General features: G+C 33.5%; 1 protein-coding gene across 1 annotated transcript in view; it reads left to right on the top strand.

Annotated features, from left to right (window-relative positions):
- Positions 1-24,968, top strand: part of Rrp15 (ribosomal RNA processing 15 homolog) — a 63,379-nt gene extending 38,411 nt beyond the window's left edge. Inside the window, exon 5 of the mRNA XM_027934776.2 lies at positions 14,330-24,968. Coding sequence (XP_027790577.1) covers positions 14,330-14,473 — 144 coding nt within the window. The 3' untranslated portion in view covers positions 14,474-24,968. The remainder of the gene's footprint in view (positions 1-14,329) is intronic.
- Positions 24,969-25,672: the final 704 nt, after the last annotated feature.

Below are 25,672 nucleotides of genomic sequence, written 5' to 3'. Positions count from 1 at the left end.
AGTTTTGTTTAATTAGCATTTCATGGTATAAGAAGTACTTTTACATGTCTTCATTTAAGCTTTTTAATGAATTTGTGATATTAAGACATTGGTATCTATTTTCCAGATTAATTCACAGCTCTGCCAATTTATGTTTATAAATTTAGATTTTAATTTAGGTACTGTGTAATAAAATAGCAAGGATGTGCTTTAAGAGATTAACTTGCAGAATGTATTCTAAATATTTCTAATTTCTAATTCACTGTGAAAATGTATTGAGCGCACTTGTCAAAAGTCTCCTTGGAATGTTATATTTGGCTTTTCGGGCAATTCAGTAAACTTTAACTTATTAACAATTCTTAAGAGAATGGAAACAATGAGGAAACTCCGTATCAAACTAATGTTTCCTGTAACTCAGTTCTATGAACCATATGTATGAAGAGCAAGTTGGAAAAGAAACCACCAAACAGAATCATTTTGAATAAGGACTTATGTGTTGAGTACATGGTAAAACCAATGGCAGAAAATTAAAACAAAAATAATTCAGTGGATTAAAAAATAAATTGACAAAAAAGCATGTTTTTCAGAAGTAAAAAACTTAGTTTTTAGAAAAAGAGAATTTTCTTAGAGAATTATATACTTTAATATATGCTTGGACTATAATTAAAGGTGGTATAATTTCAGCATTTTCTTTTTTTTTCACCTCTAGGATATTCTACTACATGTTTTTTTTTTTTTAATTTTTTTAGATATTGATGGACCTTTATTTTATTCATTTATTTATATGTGGTGCTAAGAATTGAACCCAGTGCTTCACACGTGTTAGGCAAGCACTCTACCATTGAGCCACAACCCCAGCCCTACTACATGGTTTTCTGATTTACTTAGATCTTACAGATTACCCATTTGAATCTGCAAACTATACAGAAATATGGAAACTACACAAATAGTTAACACAAATGAAGCCCAAAAAACTTATTGAAATGTCTTAGAAAAGGTTAACATAAACAAATTAATACAGGGAAAAGCAAAAATGGTTTTAGAGAAATCAGTTGTTGTTTAATTGCATTGGTCTTTGAGAACCAGAGAAAAATTGAGTTTCTGTTGATATGGGGTCTTTCATATAGTCTTGATCTGTAGATTCTTTGTTGGAACTATTTTACAATCTAAGAGGGAGATTTTTCAATCCTTTATGACCAGTGTCTTGCATCATTTAAAAAAAAGGCTACATTTCATCTGTGTTGATTTCTACCAGAATATCTTTTTTTTTTATAATTATTTTATAAGGAAATTTTTTTTTAATATTTATTTTTTAGTTTTCGGCGGACACAACGTCTTTTGTTTTTTTGTATGTGGTGCTGAGGATCGAACCCGGGCCACATGCATGCCAGGCGAGCGCGCTACCACTTGAGCCACATCCCCAGCCCCAGAATATCTATTTTTAATGTAAAAGAGTTCCCATGTAGGCTTCATTTTACAGGAAGAATTTTCAAATAGACTTTAATCAATCAACAGGTAGATTACTAAGTACACTTGTAAATAGCTTATTAAAGATTTTAAAAACAAAGGTAATTCAGTTGAATTAACCAGTGCTAAGACTTAAATTTAGGTGAAATTAAATTGAACATTCTTCTTAGGGAAAGCAAAGAAATGAGCTAATTCTGGTTGCTGAATATAAGGTGTGATTTACTATTTATTTAGGTTTTAATTGAATTTTCCTCCATCAAAATGGAATGAGGTGTTAAGCTCTTTAATTATTTGGTATTACCAATGAATAATTCCAAACCTCTTTTTTTTCAGTATTCTTTTTAATAGTTGCCAATATATCCTCAGATTTTGAAATCGAAACAGATTAACATTTTTAAAGGTTGTCTTCATCATCAAAACTCACTGCATCTGTATGATCTTGATTATAACCAGGCCAAGGGGAGTACAATTTTATTTCTTTTATCACATGGGTTTTCTTATATTCCTACATTTAATCAGTTTTACTTTTCAGAGTCCATGTAAACACAAATATTATCTTGTTGATTGTTTTAGGTCATTGAAATCATTGCTGCCTTGCAACAACACTGAAAAACTCCCATCAGTTGATGGATTTTTGATTATTGTAGTCTATACTTAAATAATAACACAAAGCTATAGTTTGGATTTGAAATATTCCCCAGAGGCCTACATGTAAAAAGACTGGTCCAGTGCAGTTAGGAAGTGGTGGGGCTTAGCTGGAAGAAGTTAGGTCATTGGGTATGTGCGCTAGAACGAAACGTTTCCAGCCCCTTTTTTTCTCACTTTCTTTGTCTCCCTGCTGCCAGGAGGCGAGCAGTTTCCTCCCACATGGGCTCCCTGTATGATATTGTCTTGCCAAGGGTCTAATAACAACAAAGCCAACTGACTGGGTTGAAACCTCTAAATCCATTAACCAAAGTAAACCTTTCCTCCTTATAATTGTTTATCTTATATATTTTATCACAGTAATGAAAAGCTGATGTATACAGCTTCCATCTAAGGGAAGTACATACCTATTTGTAACGTGTATAATATGGCTAACTATATTTAACATTATATTTAACCCAGGTTAACAAGTTTCCCATTTCTTTTGAGTTCTGAACCTCCAGAATTTCCTGATTTATGTTGTTGGACTTGATGGGTTGAGATTCCAATTTAGAATTCTCTTGATTTTTATTCCTGTTGTAAAAATGATACATCAAATTAATGCTACTTTTAGAAAAAGGGGTTGGGAGGGAGGAAGGACAGGAAAGGGGGTGGAAAATCATGCTATATGTGTATTAAAACAGAATTTCACCTTTATATTACAAAATACCAATCAAAAGTAAATAAATATAAGAAAGATGAGTAGAGGAAAGAAAATGTGAGATAGAGGTGGCAAAGGGTAGGAGAATGGGGATTGAAATTGAATTCTGTGAATTTATGATTTTGTCAAAATGAACCCAGCTTACTATGTGTAACTATAATGCTCTAAAAAACAAACAAAAAACCCAAATTGATACTACTTACATGTTACAAATGAAGCCAAATCCCCTTTATTGTCATGTCTTAACATTTAATAACATTTATTCAGTGATCACCCTAAGCAAGCTTTTCCAAAGAAAGTCATATGTAGAGTTGGCCTGACACTTTTTCCTGTTGTTTTATTAATCTTGGTCTACCTTTTCTTTGTGGTTGTGCTGAGTATTATGCTCAGTAGTAGATCATGTTTCCATATAAATCGAAATTAGTAAATCTAATGGATAATATAATTTACTCAAGTTGCAACTTCTATAGAAATCATCATAAACATATTCAGACATTTTTCGTGTAGATTAGTATTAGTTCTCTGTAGGTAATAAAGTACAAGAGGTGATAAAGAAATATGTTGTTTTATCATTGATTCAGTTTTGGAACAGTGTTGAACTATGAGAAGAATTATGATTCTTTGGAATCAGATTGTTCTGGTTTTGAGTACTGACTCAGCCATTTATTTATATTAGCTGTGGAGTTGAATACATTACTTCTTTCTTTTCTCCTTTTTTGTTTATTTATATATGGCAGCAGAATGCATTATAATACCTACTACACATATAGAGCACAACTTTTCATATCTCTGGTATATACAAAGTATGTTCACACCAATTCATGTCTTCATACATGTACTTTGGATAATAATGACCATCACATTGCACCATCATTTCTAATCCCATGCCCCCTTTCTTCCTCTGCTCTATCTAGAGTTTGTCTATTCCTCCAATGTTCCCTCTCCCTATCCCACTATGAATCAGCCTTCTTATATCAGCTATTCTGGGTCTCTTATTTTTCCAGATGAATTTCATGATTTTTTTTTATTTCTATGAGGAATGTCATTGGGATTTTAATCAGAATTGCATTAAATCTTTATATTGCTTTTGGAAGTAAGGTCATTTTGATAATATTAATTCTGCCTATTCAAGAGCAAGGTAGATCTTTCCATCTTCTAAGGTATTCTTTGACTTCTTTCTTTAGGGTTCTGTAATTTTCATTATCTAGATCTTTTACCTCTTTTGTTAGGTTGATTCCCAAGTATTTTTTTTTTTTTTTTTTGAGGCTATTGTAAATGGGACAGTTTTCCTCATTTCCCTTTCTGAGGATTTGTCACTGATATACAGAAATGCCTTTGATTTTGGGGTGTTGATTTTATATCCTGCTACTTGCTGAATTCATTTACTAGTTCTAGAAGTTTTCTGGTGGAGCTTTTAGGGTCTTCTAGGTATAGAATCATATCATCAGCATATAGTGCCAATTTGAGTTCTTCTTTTTCTATGTGTATCCCTTTAATTTATTTTGTCTAATTGCTCAGGCTAGTGTTTCAAGAACTATGTTAAATAGAAGTCGTGAAAGAGGGCATCCCTGTCTTGTTCCATTTTTTAGAGGGAATGCCTTCAATTTTTCTCCATTTAGAATGATCTTAGCCTGTGACTTAGCAAAGTTAGCCTTTATGATATTGAGATAGGTTCCAGTTATCCCTAATTTTTCTAGTGTTTTGAACATAAAGGGGTGCTGTTTTTTGTCACATGTTTTTTCTATGTCTATTGAGATGATCATATGATTCTTATCTAGGATGAATCCCACTTGATTGTGGTATGTGATATTTTTATATGTTTTTGTATTCGATTTGCCAGAATTTTATTGAGAATTTTTGCATCTATGTTCATTAGAGATATTGGTCTGAAGTTTTAATTCTTTGATGTGTCTTTGCCTGGATTTGAAATCAGGATGATATTGACCTCATAGAATGAATTTGGAAGTGCTCCTTCTTTTTCTATTTCCTGAAATAAATTGGAGAGTATTGGTATTAGTTCTTTAAAGGTCTTGTAGAGTTTGGCTTTGTATCCATCCGGTCTTGTGCTTTCCTGGGTTGGTAGACTTTTGATGGCATCTTCTGTTTTGTCACTTGAAATTGATCTGTTTAAATTGTGTATGTCATCCTGATTCAATTTGGGCAAATCATATGACTCTAGAAATTTGTCAATGCCTTTTATATTTTCTATTTTATTGTGTACAAGTTTTTTAAATAATTTCTAATTATCTTCTGTATTTCTGTAGTGTCTGTTGTGATATTTCCTTTTTCATCATGTATATTAGTGATTGGAGTTTTCTCTCTCCTTCGTTAGCATTTCTCTCTCCTTCGTAGCCTAAGTGTCAATTTTATTTATTTTTTCAAAGAATCAACTTTTCTATCAATTTTTTAAATTGTTTCTTTTGTTTCAATTTCCTTGATTCAGCTCTGATTTTAATTATTTCCTGTCTTCTGCTTTTGGTGTTGATTTGTTCTTCTTTTCCTAGGGCTTTGAGATGTAATGTTAAGTCATTTATTGACTTTTTCTTCTTCTTTTAACTCCATGCAATGAACTTTCCTCTTAGAACTGCTTTCATAGTGTCCTAGAGATTCCGATATGTTGTATCTGCATTCTCATTCACCTCTAAAATTTTTTTAATTTCCTCCTTGTTGTCTTCTCCAACCCATTGTTCATTCAGTAGCATATTATTTAGTCTTCATGTGTTGGAGTGGATTTTATTTCTTATTTTATTGTTGATGTCTAATTTCATTACATTATGATCTGATAGAATGCAGGGTAGTAGCTCTACTTTTTTATATTTGCTAAGAGTTGCTTTGTGGCATAGTATACAGTCTATTTTAGAAAAGAATCCATGTGCTGCTGAGAAGATAGTGTATTCTCTCATTGAAGGATGAAATATTCTAAATATGTCAGTTAAGTCTAAGTTATTGATTGTATTATTGAGTTTTATAGTTTCTTTGTTCAGCTTTTGTTTGGAAGATCTAGTGATGAAAGAGGTGTGTTAAAGTCACCCAAAATTGTTATGTTGTGGTCTACTTGATTCTTGAACTTCAGAAGAGTTCATTTGATGAACATAGATGCTCCATTGTTTGGGGCATATATATTTATAATTGTTTAGTCTTGTTGGTGTATGGTTCCCTTGATCAGTATTGCAGTGTCCTTCTTTATCCTTTTTGATTGACTTTAGTTTGAAGTCTACTTTATTTCAAATGAGGATGGAAACTCCTGCTTTCTAACCCCTGCTTTCTTCTGCAGTCCATGTGAGTGGTATGATTTTTTCCAATCTTTCACCTTCAGTCCGTGGATTTCTTTTCCTATGAGATGTGTCTCTTGGAGACAGCACATTGTTGGCTCTTTTTTTTTTTTTTTCCATCCAATCTGCTAGTCTATGTCTTGTGATTGGTGAGTTTAGGTCATTGACATTCAGGGTTATTATTGAGATACAATTTGTATTCCCAGCCATTTGTGTTTATTTTTGCTATTTAACGTGACTTGGTTTCTCGTCTGATTAGATTTTTCTTTTTAGTATAATCCTTCCCTCTGCTGATTATCATCATTGTTTTTCATTTCCTCCTTTTTGGAATATTTTGCTGAGGATGTTCTGTAGTGCAGTCTTTCTAGTTGTAAATTCTTTTAACTTTTGTTTATCGTGGAAGGTTTTTATTTCATCATCAAATCTAATGCTTAGTTTTGCTGGATATAAGATTCTTGGTTGATATCCATTTTCTTTTTGTTTTGTCAATTTTTTAAATACCTTTGTATATGTTGTTCCACGATCTCCTGGCTTTGAGGGTTTGGGCTGAAAAGTCTGCGGAGATACGAATTGGTCTCCCCCCTCTATGTGATCTGATTCCTCTCTCTTGCGGCTTTTAAGATTCTGTCCTTATTCTGTATACTAGGCATTTTCATTATAATGTACCTTGGTTTAGATCTGTTGTTTCTTTGTACATTTGTTGTTCTGTAAGCCTCTTGTATTTGGTTTTCCAATTTGTTCTTCTTGCTTGGGAAATTTTCTGATATTATCTCAGTGAAGAGATTGTGCATTCCTTTGGTTTGAAACTCTGTGCCTTCCTGTATCCCAATAACGCTTAGATTTGGTCTTTTGATGCTTTCCCATAATTCTTGGTTGTTCTATTCATGGTTTCTTACTCTTCACTGTGTGATCAGCTTTATTTTCCAGTTTATATACTTTGTCTTCATTATATGACTTTCTTTCTTCCAAGTGATCTAGTCTTTGGTTATGCTTTCTATTGAGTTTTATATTTTATTTATTCTTCATTTCATGGATTTCTGAGTGGTTTTTTTTTTTTTTTTTTTTTCAGAGTCTCTCTCTTGAAGTAATCTTTTGCTACCTGTATTTGCTCTCTTATCTCATTGTTGGAGTGATCAATTTTTGCCTGTATTTGCTCATTTAGGTCATTCTTTAATTCACAGATCATTTTAATCATGAACCTTCTGAACTCCTTCTTTGACATTTTGTCAACTTTGCTATCCATGGGTTCTGTTATTATAGTGTCCTGGTTTGTTTGGGGCACTTTTCTCCCTTGTTTTTTCATGTTGTCTATGTGTCTTCCTTTCTTGTAGTATGAATCTGAGATATTAATAGTTTCTTCATTATATTCTTGTAGTACCTGTGCAGATTGTCTGTACCTTACCATGATGTTTCCCTTCCAAACCCTGCTGGTGTCCCTCAATGTATGCTACTGCATTTAAAGATGGTGACGGCAATAGCCAAAGTAGCTTGAGATAATAGTTAAGGTGCCCCAAGATGGAAGCAATGTCTTACAGAGTTGGGACTAAAAGGATGGGCTTCACACTCCCTTTGTCATGTCTACTCTAAGATGCAGCTGCTTGCTTGTAGGTCCTGTCTGTTGTCAAAAAGTTAGGGGCTACCATATGCAGAAGGCTATGGTGATGACCGCAGTGTCCCAAGATGGAAGTGAGTTAAGCTTAGGCTCCCAGGTTGTGTGTGGGGGGTGTGGTGAACTGGGACCTACCCTGGACCTGGGTACTGTGCAAGTTGGTGTGGTCAAATCTGGGCCGAGGCTAGGCTCAGGTGGGTGCCTGTTGGAGGGGTGGACCCGGGCCTTCTGTGAGCCTGGGTCCCACACGGCTGGTGTGGATGGATCTGGACCAGGGGGCTTGACCTCCCATGGTAGTCGCTAGTCAGAAGAGGCGGTCCTGTGCCAGAGGCTAGGCTGTGGTGTGTGTCTGCCCCGCCAGTGGAGGGGTGGCCCAGGGCATACTGTGAGCCTGGGTCCTGCACGGGCTGGTGTGGTCTGTCTCTGAATATGTTACTTCTTTGAGTCTTATATGAGAATAATAATTGCCATATGACTAGGACTTGTAAGAGAATTATAAATAAAATAGTGTTAGGTACATGCCATATATAGTATAATTCAGGTTTTGTTACCTTTTTCATAGAAGACTAAGAAAGTACAGTACAATCATTATGGTTAAAAAAAATAGTAGGATTTCTTGGGAGCTTTTGGGGGGTGAGTGGGGGTGGGAGGATATCTTAGAGGAGATTTGGGAAACTTGAGATTGTAGAAATTATCTAGCTATACTTTTTTCTTTTGTTTTTAGCAGCTCCCTTACTGCAATCTGTTGAGGGTCAGCCCTTGACACATTTATTTAAAAAAAAAAAAAAAGACAAATAAATTGATGCTTTACTTATTCATATAATCTTAATAGCAACTTTTTGCCTACCCCCCCAAAAAAAGGTTATTTTTTTAAAAAGCTGTTTTCTGCCTGATTCTGCCCACTCTGTGCAGCTGCTACTCCCAGGAGAAACCACTACTTACTTTTAAATCTAGACCTGTTGGTATTTATACTTCTCTCTATTCCAAACTAACGTGTATGTGGTCATATCTGTGGAGCCATTGATTTCAAGTATTATTTATTGAATTCCTATATTATGGTGGGCAAAGATTTAGTTCTCTTACACAGTTTGTCTCCTTGCCCCTGTCCTCTCAATATAATTAGTTTTTAATTATTTGTTAAATTGGTTTCAAATATTCATTATTATTTCTGTGTATTATTTATCACCGAACGTTGTAATGTTTCTATTTTTTCCTGAAATTAATTGCTTGATTTTTCATGTTTAATTTTCTTAGTATGCTTTTCAAATCAAATTCCTCAAGTAATGCATCTATTATAATTATTTTCTCTGAGACAGTCTTTCTCCTAGAAGCCTCCATTCTTCTTTGGATGATTGGTCTCTTGGTTTACTCCACAGTTGTCATTCTGGGATAAACTTCCTGTGATATTTTGAATTTCTTCAGATTGATTTCCCTTTCTTAATTTTTATATCTTCTTTTCTCTGTTTACATGAATGTTTTTGTTAAATCATCTCCCAGTGGTTTTGTCAAGTTACAGTGATGATACAACAGCCTATGGTTTTCAGCATCCCTTCCCTTGAAGTCAACACAAGTGCAGGTTGCTCTTTATGCCTGATACATAACTATCATTCTGAGGTTTCTCTTCAGTGTGATCCTGGAGATTCCCTTCCCTTTCTTGTGTTGGATCTTTATTTTTCTAAGTTTTTGTCCTTTGGTACTCCATCTTTTTATAGCGAACATCCTCAGTTTTCCTGAGAAGCTATATTTAAATTAAATTTAGATTGGAGGGGGCTCTTGTTTGCAGTTACCCCGATTTTATCGTTACATTTTAATAATAGTGTGTCTTGAGTATTGAATTTCAAATTGGAGATTATTTTCTTTTGGCATTTCCAAAACATTTGTGTATGGCGTTTTTGCTTTTAGAGCAGCTATTAAAAACTTTGAATGTATTCTGATTCCTGATTAATTTTTATGTATGTGACTTCTTTGTTTTCTTCCTAGAAGTTTATAGGATATTTCCCATTGTCCTAAGGTTTTATGATGATGTCTTTAATATGGCTCTTTTTATTTTGTGTGTTGGGTATTCCAGGGCTCTTTTCAATTTGGAAGAGTTTGTTCTTCATTATGGGAATTTTTGTTTTATTCATTCCTTCATTTCCTCCCATTCATTTTTGCTCTTTTGTAGAACTCCCATTATTTGTATATTGAACCTCATTGATTGGTCCTCTAGTTATCTCCATGTTTTATTATTTTTCTTTTCACTTTGTTTTGTGAAGAATTCCTCACCTCCGTCTTATCACTGTTGTGCCAAGTTTTTTTATTTCTGCCATAGTGTTTTCAATTTCAAGCTCTTTGTTATTCTCTTAATGTTTATTTTAAAATAGTAATTGTTCTTGTTTTACGGATGCAATATATTCTCCTAAATCTTTGAGAATATTAATGATATTTCCCTTTAAATGTTCTTTTTCAAATTGTTTTCCCTACATATTGGTTTTCTGTTTTTGCATTGTTTGTTGCTTTCTAGCTTCTTCAATGATAATAATCCTTAGTTAGTTGTCCATGATTAGTTAGAACCAGTAGTCCTAAAAATGCAATTAGAAGCTGTGAGCATGTGGATATTGTCCATTTTAAACTTCACTGTAGAATTCTCAGGATGAACATTTTATTGGTGACTAGACAGATTTTTCTATAGAATACTACTGTTCTTTAGTGGGAGGAAAAAGGTCTGCCTGTTCGCATTTTGGGAGCTCATTGTTACAAGGGAGCTGGAATTCATTTTGGGGGTGAGTGTGTGATCTGATCCCATTTTCAATATTGTGCCTATACCATGATTTGTGCTGGTCCATCATATCTCCAGATGGTTAAACCTCTAGTTTTCTGCCAGGTTAATGTGAGAAATACCTAGAGACAAAATTCAAAGCACAGCTTTCACTCAGTTCTCTTTATTTTGGTCCCTCCACTCCAATCCTTACTTCCAGAAGTGCCAGTTACTGTTTTGCAGATTCTTCAGTGTAAATAGGGGTGATTGTCAGCTTTACATTTTACCATCTTAAGAGTGACCTAACTTGCATTTGTGTGTGTGTGTGTGCGCGCGCGCGCGCATGCTGCTGAGGATTAAACCCAGGGCCTTGTGTATGCAAAGCAAGCACTCTACCAACTGAGCTATATCCCCAGCCCTGACCTTTCTTGCATTTATTGAGTTTCTTGTAGTCCATCTACTTCCCCTCCTTCTCCTTTTTTGGGGGGCAGGTGAGGGAATGTGCTGGAAATAGAATGCAGGACCTCTCACATGCTAGACAAGTGCTCTCACATGGAGCTGCATCCTCATCCCTGGTTCATCTCCTTAAATTGTGTTGCTGTTCTCTCTTCTGATCTTGTACTTGTTGATACCAGTGGAGTGTCTAGTTGGGGTCCAGGTTTTTGGCATCTTGAACATCCGGAAGAAACAGCATAGGTTTAGTGATAAGTGAAAGTAACACTACATAAAGTAGGGCAGCATGGGTCCAGAGTGTGGCTCAAGACTGATGTCTGGGTAAGTCTTGTCTTACAGGCTGGCCTGTGCCTCAGTCTCCTCTCTGCAGGGACCTGATCAAAGTCCCATTTGTTTCCATGGGTTACTTTATTTTTGCCTAATTAGAATACCAAACCTGTGGCAGGAGTTGTGTTGGAAGTTGTCTTGGTAATGGAACTTACCCCAAACAGGGACTCATCTCCCTGCTTTATACTCCAGCTGGCATTTTCTTGTACCCTGCTTCTGCCACCTTGATGTCCCAAAACTTATACCTCATTGTGAGTTATACCTTTGAAACAGGTTGCTTTTCTTTAGTTTTTCTGTTTACTGAAGTTGAGCAAGCCTACTTATTTATGTTCAAACTGTCATTTCAAGATGACTCTTTTTCCTTGCTGTATATTTCTTTAGCAGATGTATGCATTAAAAATTGAAATTGTCTTTTTAAAAAGTTTTCTTTCTTGAGTTGCCATGTTGACAGATGTTATATAGAATATCTGTTATTAAGACATGGTAATCTACACTTGTTTTTAGTAAATTTTATGTTGTCTATTTTTTCTCCAATTTGTTGCTTCACAGTGTAAAAACACCACTGTAACGATAGCTTGAGTTATGGCCCTACTTAAGGCATACAGAGCTGAGTCTAATACTGATATCCAAAATCTAATGTTGGGTTTTCTAAAATCTTTCTCTCTTGGCCATAAATGTATTTGGTCTTACAGCAATGAATGGAAACTGTCACTAAGATATATTTCTCTTTTTATAGACTGGTTATTCTTAGGCTTTAGCATATATCAGAATCACTGGATATCTTGAAGAAAGAGATCTCTGTACCCAATCCCCGTGGATTTCTGATTCAGTAGGTCTGGAATGAAGCTGCGATTTGGAACTTCTAACAGGTTTCCAAGTGATACTGGTGATCACACTTTAAAAATCACTGATATACACTATTAATTGCCTGAACTGCAAAAAAATAAGAACATTGCCAAGATCCTCCTGTGAAGATCTACTGAATTGTTACATTTCATACTGATCTTTGAGAGAAACTTTGGGTTTATTCTGTTATTTCTTTCATTGCCTAAACTATATGAATGTTTACAGGAATGGCCTTCTGAGACATGTGAGACAGTTTATCCCACCATTTTAATTATTCCTTTCCTTGGGGCTAGTATTTTTTCTTTTTGAACTACTTGTTTTTTTTTTTAAATATCTTTATTTTGTTTTTATGTGGTGCTGCGAATTGAACCCAGTGCCTCATGCATGCTAGGCAAGTGCACTACCACTTGCACCACATCTCCAGCCCATGAACTACTTGTTTAAAGTTTTATCTGACATCTTCCCTCCGTCTCTTCCCTTTCTTATTAATTCTTTTGTTTTCTATAGCTTTTCTGGTGCTAGAAGAGTAACTTAGTGTCCATTAAAGGTTTGCTCTTAGAGGGAGCCCTCATGTAGAAATGTTGCATTTATACCAGTCATGTGATAACATGTTGATAGCATGTTGGGTATAGTTGACCAGACTTGGAAACTTAAAACATTGAGATTGGGCATGTTCATATGTAAACACAGATATCAAAGTCAGGACAAGTCTTTGCTAGTGAGAAATTTTGGATATGGCTATGCATTTTTAAGAATTTAATTGAAAGCTTTGAATTGTTAATTTGACAGGTTAGGTCTTATAATTGTTGGTTATAAGTAGATCTCGACTGGAACAGCTCTTTGTCTTATTTAAGATGAGAAACTTGGCAAAGAAAATGGCTTAAATTAAATTAGAGAAAATGGCCTTTTATCCAGTGAAATAGTTTCATCAAAGAGAAGCAGAATTTCAGTTTTACGAATATAGATTTGATTTTATAGAAATAAGTGATGGACAGGTGTTAAAATATTCCAGAAGGAGAGTTCTAAGTTACCTTTCTACTTTATTGTTCTCCTACCAGTGTGGCAGGAGAAACACTAGTACCATTTTATTGTTGATTTTTATAAGTAGCACTGATTTTGTTTATGTTGGTTAAGTTTTAGTATAAAGTGGGCTGATACTTGACATACAAAGTCAATTCTAAAACTTTACTCATCCAGTCTTTGGGTTTTATTTAGGCACAAGCTCTACTTTATTGCTTGATCCTAGGAATATAGGAGTGAGCTAGTAGGACATTTTTAATCTCTTGTAATCTAATAGATGTCTTTAATATCTTCTCTTGAAAATTGCTTCTTGCATGACTAATAACCCCTGTAAAGATAACAACATTATTTTCTAGCAAAAATTCATGTATAATTAAGACTTAGAATTTTCTTTCATACTTAAATTTTTCCAAAATTGTGTGCTTCTATAAATGGGATTTGCAGACTGTTAGCTCTATGAAGACAGGGATTTTGCTTTGATCATTACTGTATTTCTGACATGAAGAACAGTGCTTGCTAACACAGTTCTTAATATTTGTGAAAAGAATGAAAAATTTTATAGCTTAGAGTGCTGCCTATATTGTAATACTTAATACCACAAGGTGGTACTATTGTACCATGAAATGAAGGCCTGTAATTCCTAGGCTCTCTTATGTATTACTAAATTCTACCACTAAATAAAATGGATGACTACTTACATGTTTATTGCCTACTTCAGTTATTTATAGTTGTAGCGTGTGATTCGTCTTTCATTACATGGTGGGGTCAGGGAGTGACATTATTTCCTAAATAAAGAATAATTGGTTTAAATTTTTATAAAATGTTAAGTGAAATAGCAATCATAAAAATGTAGCCTAGTACTGAGATTAGATTACTTTTTTACCTTTATTTTGGGCAAAAGTGTTTCTTAAATGTCTGTTTATATTGAAATAATCTGCCAAGAATTTTTAATAAATTATCACTGAAGGTTAAATAATATGCAAGTTTGCTTTTGTTTTCAAAAGATTTTAAAAATTGATACCAAACCTGGATTTGACAGTATTGTTGTCTCCACTCCAAAAAATTTTTTACTTCGCTTCCATTTTTCTTTTTGGGGTACTAAAATATGTCATTTTATTAATATATAGCTGTTTGTTATATTTTTATATATACCTATATAACTATTGTAAAACTAAAGTCAATTTATGAATTATCTTGGTTTCACTTCTATTGTAGAACCAATTATTAATGATTGAATTGATTTCTGACTATTTTGGTTCTTTGATTTTCCTTAGACTGAAATCAAATCAGAAGATGGCCCAGGTTGGACAATTCTGCGTGATGATTTCATGATGGGTGCGTCTATGAAAGACTGGGACAAGGAAAGCGATGGGCCAGATAACAGCAGACCAGGATCTGCAAGTGACTCTGACACATAAAGCAGTCTATAGGAAGCAATATTTGCAGTAATTTAATTTTTTCTAGAAAAATACTTTATCCTGTGACAACTGGGGAATTATAAGGATAGCATTTGGAAGGTGGGGGGTCCCAAAGAATTTTAGCAGCTTTGGTGTTTCCTCTTTTCACATAAATTTTGTTAAAATTATATTTTCAACTCCACATAATTTAAAGCATTTTTCCTCAAAACATTTGTTAAAGAGAAATATTATTTCTATTTGACCACCATTTTTCTGGGATCATTACATATATACACATATTGATCATGTCTATTGGTATATTGTTTTAATATCACCAGTGTTTGTAGAAATGTATTATCAATTCATAATTAAAATTAATACTTTAAAGTTCATAATCCTGCTTTCTAACTCATAGATCTGTGTAGTTCAGGGGAATAATTTGTGACACCTTTTTTTTGTTGTTCAGCTGTTGAGGAAAAAAACAAACCTATGCTATATTTAAAATTACAGTATTTCTGACATGGGGTGTTGTTGGTATTTAGATAAGCTGGAATGTGCAATTTAAGATATACTGGATTGCCATTTTTTACCTCCTTTTGTATACTGAATAATATAAAGACATTTTTAAGTGTTAGATTACTTTTGCATGAGAGTACTGAGGTGGAAATTCTTGTGTATTTTTTTAATAATTAAACATAATTTGTTAGGAAGCTTATTGGACATGTTTTAGTGTCTCCTTTCTGTCTGTCTCTCTCCTTTTTCTCTCTTTGCCTTGAACAATTTAGTTAGTATAAATTCTTTCATGGACTACTTGTGAGTAGTCAGAGAAGAGTCAGAAAACAAGTAATCTGCATCTAATTTGAGACTTGGCTCCGTATCATCTTGAAGGTAATTACATTGGATGACTTTCATATCTGGTTGTTAAAAAGAGAAAAGTAAAACTGTTTATTAATTATCATTTCTGTGAAACTTGGCCCAAGATATAAAGTTTATAAGAGAATTTGATAAATCTGATATATTCCTTTCTGAAAAGGATCCATCCCTTTCCTCAGTTTGCCATAGTAAAAATAGTTTCCTCCTCTCCCCACAATTATACACACTTGCATTGATTTATATATTCAAGGACAATCCTATACCAATCACAATGTGCCAGAGTAGAGGTGTTTATATTTTCAAACAAGTATTATATGACTAAAGTTAAGTTAGCTCATGGCTTGGTATTTGTTATCATAAAGGAAAGTATACACTGATGGTTAAAACAGCAAAGCTCAAAATGCAGTTTTGAATTTATCTCGACTTTTAAACTTTAGTGTCTTATTAAATCATAGAGCTTCCATTTTGTTATTTTAATATAAGTAAATATGAACCAAAAATTCTTAGTAGTAATGTAGGAATGCTTAATATCCCAATATAACTTTAACACAGAATAAATATTTCAATATACTCTACAGTTAATTTTGAAAAAAAAATAGTGCAACACTTGTAAACTTCTGTTCCCAGAACTAGAGATTATACTATATTGTCTTTTATTAAACTTGTTTTTAGGTCATACTAAATTTTTTTCAAAAATTTTTCTGAATAGCACATTCAAATGATAAAAATGGTAAATAGCTTTTTCTTTACTAATTGCTTTAAAACATACATGCTTATAATCCTTTGTTTAATTTAGAAAAATTGAACAAGGCTTTCAAATTGGAGGTAATAAGAGTATTTTCAGATTTTCTTCATTTCAATTTGAAAATAAAATTGAGGTGCTTGGGTAAGGGGGGAAGTTTCTTGTTAGAAGGCTATGAAAAAAAATTTATATAGATGAAATGTCTTCTGTATGTTAATATTTCTGCATATTGGCTATAAATATTTAAGCAAAAATCACTGTATAAATATGAATCTAAAGATGGGCATGTTTAGAAACCAAGTGTGAACTATAGATGGGTGTTTTAAATAGTCTAGCTCTGTCACCTATACTCATATTACTTTGTATTACAACCTTTAAATTATTCTGGCATCAGTTAGATGAAGAATTCTGTGTCTGTTAATCTTTCTACATTATCTTTGAATTCTGTAAAGAAGGGAAAGAGAAAGAACTGTAATCCCATTCTACCTCTCCTTCATTTATCTAAACATAACAATATTAGGATTTTATTTTGGGTAACTAGAGTAATATAGTAAAGAAATTACTTTTCTCTTTTTAGAAAGAGCTATGCAAAATAGAAGCCAATAATTTAAAGGTGTTATTACCTGGTCTGAATATTTAGATGATTGGGGTTAATATTTACACTGGTTATGGTTTCTAAGCATTGAAATTTGAAAATCAAAAGTGGTACTTGTTTAGGACTGAAAATAACTTAGAATCATTGTAGGTTAGCACTTTAGGGTAAAAGTTCAGAACATGAAATTGTAGTATTTACTTTATTTTCAGGGTACCTAGAATTCTTCATGGCTCAATAATTATTTCACTGATTCCAAAATATTCCTTTAAAACTCTTAGATGGAATAGTTCAGAAGCTTACCTTCAGTACTAGGAGCCTAATATGACTCATTAAAAGGTTCTGGAAGGCTTGAGGGCAAGTCCGAGTTCTTTAAAATATTTTGTCTTTTAAAACATGGGTGAAGAAAGAGGTGTATAAGTTTGGGAAACCTCTTAAGGCTTTTTAATCAATGTGTTATGCAAATATAAATATACTTTTTATTCAGTGGCCACCATCTAAACTAATCCTGTATCTCTGCTCGACTTCAGGCTGCATGAGTACTACAGAACTTTATTATAAAGCCATTGGATTATGGTTTATAGATGACTAAAGATGTTCTATTGAAATGTAAATGCAGAGAAGGTATAAAGTTGAAGTGTGAACAGAAACATGGACAAACTGAAAGCATGAATTTTGTTACCCAAGAGTTAAAGGAATTATAAAATCTAAGAAGGTGCTTAAAATGGATTCTTCAAGAACCATGCATACTTCTGTAGAAAAGATTGTAGATCAAATAAATAAGCTGGTATTTTTGCATCCTTTGGATAATTTTTTCTTTTAATATGTATATAAACAGCAAATTGTGCATTTTTAACTTAGATGAGAATTAATTTTAGTTGCTGTTATTTCTTGCCTTAAGGGTCTTAATAGAATTTGAAAGGTCTTCGACATAGCATTGACTGAATACCCATTGTGAGAACTGCGCTAAAACTGTTCCTTTCTAAAATTCATGTATTAGGATTGGTATGACTTTATGTGTGATAGATACAGAGGCTGTCAAGACTTGAGCACGAAGACTATTTGAGGTGAATTGGCAGTAGAGAAAAATTTTGGAAATAGGAGAGAGAACTTAGTTTGTGCCTACAAAAAGCTCTCTTATTCATTCCCCAAGAAAACAGGAATCTGAATTGTAGCCAGTAGGGTAGATGAATCTTACTGACTACTGCAGCGGAGGTAGGCCTGGTAAATTTTTTTACCTGGTGAGATTTTTCTGAAATTTTATTTTTTAATATATCAGTCAAGGGGACCTCTATATAGATTAAGGAGAAGAATGATATTTGAGGTGAATAATAAGATATTTAGAATTGTGACTGGTGTTTTAACAAAATGCTAAGTTCTAATGAATCTAATAAGAACTATGTAGATGGAAGATATATTTTAACTACTTATAATTATAAATTTTTTAAAGAGTGTTTTCTAAGTTAGAGAGCCACTTTACTATTTTTCATCCAGTCTACTAAACATATTTTAGTAAGTTGGAATTTAGGACTTTTTATCTAGATCAGTGGTGAACCTTTTATCTTATCCTACTTTTTTAAGGAAAATTATGTCCAATATCACTTGACCCCTTCCCCTTTCTGGAGCAGGAATATATAGATTTCTGTTAATGTTCTTTTACTTTCAACTAAATAAGATAAGCAAGGATATATACTAGAAAAGTCAGCATAATTCCTTATAATTTGAGTCGCTAGGTCATTGCTGTCCAACAGGACTCTTCTGTGCTGATGGAAATATTTTGTCCATACTAATAGGTAATCACTAGCTCAGGTGGCCATTTCATTTAGTTATATGGCAGAACTAAATCTTTAATTTTACTTAATTACTTTAAATTTTAAAAGCTACATGTGTCTAATAGATCTATTACAGCTATAAAGAGAATAGTCACAGTATATATTTTAGTCTAATAAAAGCACAGTAGATTTTGGAATCATAAATTTATCTTGAACTTTTTCTGTAAAATTTTATGGATATATTTATCCAAATAAATATTGGTAAATACTGATATGATTTCATTGGTTGAATTTTTCATTTCTTTTTTGACTATTTTATAAGAGACAAATTGCTTTATAATTAAATGGTATCCTGGATAACTGTTTGTCCTTATAAGTAGGCTATTCTTGGTAACAAATAGCATCTGATCCCCCCCCCCCCCAGTACCAGGGATTGAACCCTTGGGCACTTAACCAGTGATCCACATCCCCAGCCCATTTTATTTTGAGACAGGGTTTCAGCAGTTGCTTAGGGGCTCTATAAGTTGTTGAAGCTGGCTTTGAACTTGCAATCCTCCTGCCTCAAGCCTCCCAAGTCACTGGGATTAGCATCTGATTTTTAGCATTACTGTTTGAAGTTTTTATAATTAACACACCAAACTTAAGATCTTATTACTATACTCCAAGAGTTATATTTATGATGTATTGGAAAGGATGTATTGAGCACTGCTGGAGCAACAGATGCCAGACACCATTCTAGTTTTGAATTCCCATGATTTGTACTCATATCTGGGTGCTCACTTATTTAGCAGGTTTTCTGAGAAACTGCTTTTAATTGTAGGACCCTCTTAAGTCTCCCATTGTATTCTAGTATACTGTCCACATATTGCCAGAGCAATTGTAGGTTGCAGATTTGTGGGGTGGGAGGGGGATAGAAAACAAAGAACACAATGAGTGTTATTAGCACAGCCAGTTTCAGATGATGAGGTGTTAACCACATTTGTATAAATAACAGTTTCTCTAACCCCTGAATCATTATCCTGCATTTTAATGCACTTGGTTCATAAACATCAAAGCAAGAACACCACATTTGTATGGGGTCAGGACCAACTGGGGCCCAGAATGGAGAGACAGCTGAGAGCTGTGTGCATGTGCGTGGGTGGCCTTGCAGCTGTTGATTCACCCTCAGGCTACTAGACAGTTGCCTCTTTGCTCCTGCAGAACCAGACTTCAGTCTTAGGTAAAAATGTTTCCCCTCCCTTGGAAAGGACATAAACAATGAGTAGACATCAGTTCTGAAAACATCAAGGAGGCAGCCAGACACAGCAGTTAGTCTGAAATACTGAGCAGTACCAAGCATAACATCAGGGCTCTTTCTGACACAATAATATTTGTCTTTGTACAATAACACTGGATTCTCTTAAGTGTATTATAAATATAAAAGCCCATCATTCACAAAGTTCAGTATGATTTTATCCTTTGCAAATGGCACCAATGTGAGGAATAACTTGATTGCATGAGTAATGACTGCCATATCTTGGTTGTCTCTAGATGCTGAGATATACTTCTTAACAATAAATGAAATTATATTTACATTTTAGGAAATGCCAGTATTTATTGTTACATGAGGGCATAATTTTGGAATAAACTAAGTTCAGAAGTCAGTTTGGACTCTTATTAGCTATGTGTTCTATCACAAATCTCTTAAATTCTGAAACTGGCATGTAAATCAGGTATCATGAATGTATGCACAGTGCCTGTGTAGCACAGTACCTGATGTGTGATAAGTCTTCAAGAAGTGTTCTCTATTTTTCATTTGGAGATTTAGATGCTATGCTTCTAGATTTGACATTCTTTGTCCGGTACATAATTATAAATAAATAAATCCCCCCCCCCCATAAAAATATAAGGTCTGACATATACTGGATACTTACTGAGGTCTAGGAATGTTCCTGGAATCCCTCTCAAGAATTCTTAAGATTCCAGTTATATACAATGCTATGTGAACAATATTGTAGAGTTTTTCTTAATCATCAGAAATTTTAAACATCCTCCAAGTAATATGAAGACATTTATGTAAACTATGCAACTTCAACTTTTCTGCTACCATTTAAATGTCACTGTGAAGACATGAAAATATGTCACTCATATGCTAGTTAAATGTAAACATTATGAATAGTCTTAAGTAAAAATTTTAAGTGCTCCAAATATATTAAATGAATATAGAATATATAGTATTTTTTTTTTAAGAACATGATTTTAAGCCAGGCTTGTTGGTGCATCCTTGTAATTCCAGCTACACTGGAGTCTGAGGTGGGAGGATTGCAGATAATTAGGCAGATTCAAAATAAAAAGGCCCAGGGATGTATCCCAGTTGTTGAAGGTTTTGCCTGGCATGGGTGAGGCACTAGTTCAATTTTCAGTACCACAAAAAAGAAGAATGTAGTTTTAATAGTCTGAAAAGTCTCACATTGAGTAAAATAATCCTGACATTTATGAGATTGTAAAACATGTTTTTTTGCCTACTTACTCTGTTCTAAAACCCAAACTCTAAATAATGTTTAAACACTTTTAGGGTTCAGGGAGAGGTATATGCATTAGATGAATATTAAGAGTCTTGTTGGCTAGAATCCTGGATTATTTTTAAAATTTTACTAATTATGCTGCAGTGAACAATGAACATAAAAAATTTCACTCTCATTTTCACCTGTTTGTCTTCTTTTTTTTTTTTTTTTTTTTTTTAATGGAAACCCATTTTCTTGTTTTACTTTAGTGCATCTTTATCTATGGTTTTACCTTCTGCAATTTCAGTTACCCATGGGTACTCATGATCTGAAAATATATGGAAAATTCCAGAAATATAAAGTTCATATGTTTTAATTTTATGCCATTCTGTAACATGATAAGTTGTTGGACAGTTCTGCCTGAGATATGAATCATCCCTATGTCCACACTGTATACACTACCCATCCACTAGTAGCCATCTTGGTTATCAGATTTGACTGTTGTGGTATTGCAGTACTTACATTCAAAACTCTTATTTAATAATGCTCCAAAGTGCAGGAGAAGAGATGTTGACAATTGGAATATTGCCAAAAAGAAGCTGTAAAGTGTTTTCTTTAAATAAAAAGGTGAATGTTCTCAAGTTAATAAGAAAAAAAAAAATACTGAGTTGCTAAGATCTGCATAAAATATTTATACTCTCAAAGCATTTTGAGAGCAATCACATTCATATAACATTCCAGTATATTGTTATTCTGTATTATTATCATTAATCTCTGCCTGATTTATAACAATGAAACTTTATCATAAGTGTATATGGACAGGAATAAACATACTATACAGGGTTGGGTACTGTCCACAGTTTTAGGGGCCTACTCTATTTTTTAAATGTTGCCATGAAAAATTTGTATCTTAATTATCTGGATATGGCAGAAATGGACCTACTGGTATGACTGGAGTGCTGTCCAATCTTTTGTCTATTGGGAATTTACTGTGTATTGATATTGTTCTTTGTAGTACTAAGATGACAATATATTGTCCGTGCCCTGTGTTTGTTAGTGGAATTAAATGACTTAAGATGCAAGCGACTGATTTTTTTTTTTTGCTATTATGAATTTAAATATTCACATTATGCTTTATACATGAGAACTAGATTTTAGCTTAGAAGGTTATTTTCTTGGGAGATAATAAATAACCAAAACTTTGTAATTAAGGATGACCTATTGCTTTGGATCTACAATGTTTTCTAAAAATACCTGTTTTACGATATTTATGTAAACTTATAATTTTTATGTGCACTAACAGTAAATCAATAGAATATATTCTTGAGGTGGAAGTGTTATATATGTGACAATTTTTTAAAGGATTTTATAGCAGACAAGTAGTAGGTGATTGTTTAATAAGCTGTGATGAAAATACTAAGTAAATAAGCATGTTGGTTTTCTTGAAATGTAAAATTAAAAGACATACCACTATTCTCCTCTAGGTGGCATGGTCTAGACTGTCACTGAAACAACTGAAAATTCCCCCCCCCCACTATAAACTAGTGGCCAGTTTTTAAACAATTGGTATAATTGTGGTGTTAATCAATTGTTACAACTGGTCAGATAACCAGATTGATGTTAGGACAGTCTCTTCTTTAATGATCTTAATTGACTTAAAATTATAAAACAAATACCTTAAAGAAATAAATATTAAACCCAAATCATTTTTCTATGATGCTGGAGTCATTTGGGGTCACAGTGACACTCCCATTTTTTAATTTATTCCTTTAGTTTGTGTAAATATCATATGCCATTTGCTAGAAACTATAAAGATGCTTTTATACCCAAAAGAACATATAAAGATATAACTGAAATAATCTAAAAGAGAAACCACAAATGTTAGGAATCTTGATCTCCCCAAATTTTCATGTTAATAGGAAACAACCTTTTCAATTACAAGATTGACTTTCCAGGCATCTCTGATTTTGTGAAGGCCGTTACTGTTTATTAATGGAAAAAATCATCATGTAAAAAGTTAGTATTATGTTATCCCTTAGCACATACTACTTCTTGTGTTTTGTATTGGAACTAAAATAAAAAGGGGCAAAACACCTTCTACTTGTGAGATTCCTTAGTCTCTTATTTGCTTTCCAAAATTTAAAAATTCATTTCTCAGGATCCACACAGAATACGTGAAACAGCTGTTAATCTGGAATCATCATTTTATTTATCCTCTTCTTCCTTTCTGCATGGCAGATTGGCTTTTATGGGTCTAAAAGTATCTTGACCAAGCACCTGTTGGACACTTCATTTTTGTGGTGGTGCAAGTTATATATCAGTGTTAAATTTGTACAAGTAAGCAATTTCAAAGTGTAGCTGTAGTAGAGTTTTAGAATTTGCTGCAGGGGCAAAGCAAAAAGACTTGGAAGTATATAAAATATGGTATCACCATTGTATTAAAAAGGGTGAGAGTCTAACTGGTTTATTCTTACAGGTTCAGATTTTAAAGTGGCTTCATATTATAGTGATTACCTGGGACAGTCTTGTTTTACAAACCCTGTTGTCTTAAGGTATCATGCCCACAAGTTCTTGTGTTTGTATTATTGCTCTAGTTATACGGACTTTGTTTCAAACTTTCTTTTATAAGACTTGAAATAATTATCAGCATGTGTGATTAAGAGTGTCAAATTTTACAAAACTTTCCATTTAGCTGTGCTTTTAAATTATTAACAAACTTTTGCTGTTTAGAAATACTTATTTACTAGTTTTTCCTTCTATTATAAAAATTTTATTAAGGTTTTCTTTTCTGTCATCTGGTATTTTTTGCTTTGTTTTCATTTTTAATTTCAGACCAAAGAAGCAGAAAGGCAAAGTTGATTGATACATGGATTTGCTAGTGGAAATTGACACATTTTGGAATTGTGCATAATCTATGAAGCCCACTGAGATGATGACAAAAAAATTCATCTAATGATCATACATCTTTAAAAAACATTTCTATTTTATATTAGTCATACTCAATTATGAAAATGCATCTTTTTTTCTCTTTCATATACCTTCTCATTTCCTTCCTTTTATTTTTCTTTTTACTTTTTTGAAATACTTCTCTCCCCGACCCTGCCCTCCACAACCTAGTTCTGGGTTCTTGCTTTTTAAGTGATCCATGAACTGTGAGGTGGTGGGTTAGTGAGGCAGAAGTAGAGATTATGAAAGGGCATGTGTCAAACACTGCCCTAATCTGAAAGAAATTCTGTTGCTGGCTTCCTTTGTCAGCATTAGCATTTATTAAGCATATGTCTATATTCTTATGCTATCTCCCTACTGTCCCCATATGTTTGATTGTTTTTCTCAGTCACTAAATGCTGTTTTAGTGGATGGATTTTACCAGGGGCAGAAATTAAAGGCTGCATTAATTTCAGAATATCCTGGAGATGACATAGGCCAGACTGCTGACTATTCACCTCCTAATGTAAAACTTTCCTCTGGAATTCTCACAGACAACTGAAAATGCAGAGATATGAGTGACTGAAAAGCCACAAGTAGTAATCAATCAGTTAATCTTAATCCTAGAGGGTGAGATGATGTTTCCACAGTGGATCATTGAAGTGTGATGCATTTATCTCTTTAAAGTCTTGCAGCCTACTGGCATGCTCTGCTTTTCCCTCTCCCTGTCTCTTGAATGTATCATTTATCTTTTTACCACCTCTGATCTCTTTAAGCCCTTCTCTTTCCATTTAGCCCTCTGGCTATTGTTGCCTCCTATTTCTTTATCACCTCTCACTTAGATTAACCCATAGATTAAAAAATAGAAATGTACTGGATTACTTTTCATGGGGAAATCACTAACCTTTCAATTTCGTTATTCTAAGGTAAAAATGACCCAGAAGAATAATTTATTATTCTGTAGATAATAGTTATTATTCCATAAACTTGTTTGTAAAAAAATGTTTGCAGGCATGAAAAAAAATGGATTCCAAACATTGATTTGGGATTTTGGAATCAGATAAAATTACAAGTAAGACTGTAAAAACGTTCAGTGTATTTTTCATATTAAATGATTATTTTGCATTTATCAAGTGTTACTATTTGATGAAAAATGTGATTCATTATGGGGCTGGGGTTATGGCTCAGTGGTAGAGCGCTTGCCTTGCATGTGTGGGGCACCAAGCTCAATCCTCAGTACCACATATATAAATTTAAGAAAAAAGGTATTATGTCCATCTACAACTAAAAAAATGTTTTTAAATATGATTCATTATAGTAGTTTCCTATATTTGTCGTCTGTACCTCCTGGTTTTAATGCCAGAAACTTTTGAGGAAAGCTTTTAAAACTTAGAAATGAAGCTACCCTTTGATGAGAATTAGGACTTATTAGATCAGATGCTCTTGCATGGCCCATAGGGGTGAAACTGCAGGACAGGGGTGAGTTTTGTTCAATCTCTTGTAGGAATTGCACATGACTGAAATGAGTAGACCCATTAATGAACAGAGAAGAGCTACTGGCTGAATAGCTGCACCCTGTCCTCTGTTCTGGAAACAAACAAACAAAAAAAACCCATTTTAGGGCATTAACTAATAAGAGAACTTAATGTTGAATGCTTAACCACACTTTGGTAGTCATTGAGCCTTCTATTTGCCAAGTGTGTTTTCTTGTCCTTTTACAGTAACTAGGTACAAAATACTTTAATGTACATATGATATATATGATAATTAAATAATGATCATGTGCCCAAAGAAACTACTAGGAGGAACAACCATGAAGCAAATTCTTATTGA

The sequence above is a fragment of the Marmota flaviventris genome, chromosome 12 (genome assembly GCF_047511675.1).
Source record: "Marmota flaviventris isolate mMarFla1 chromosome 12, mMarFla1.hap1, whole genome shotgun sequence".
NCBI lineage: Eukaryota > Metazoa > Chordata > Mammalia > Rodentia > Sciuridae > Marmota > Marmota flaviventris.
The sequence above is the reverse complement of the archived record's forward strand: the minus strand, read 5'-3'. Positions and strand labels throughout refer to the sequence as shown.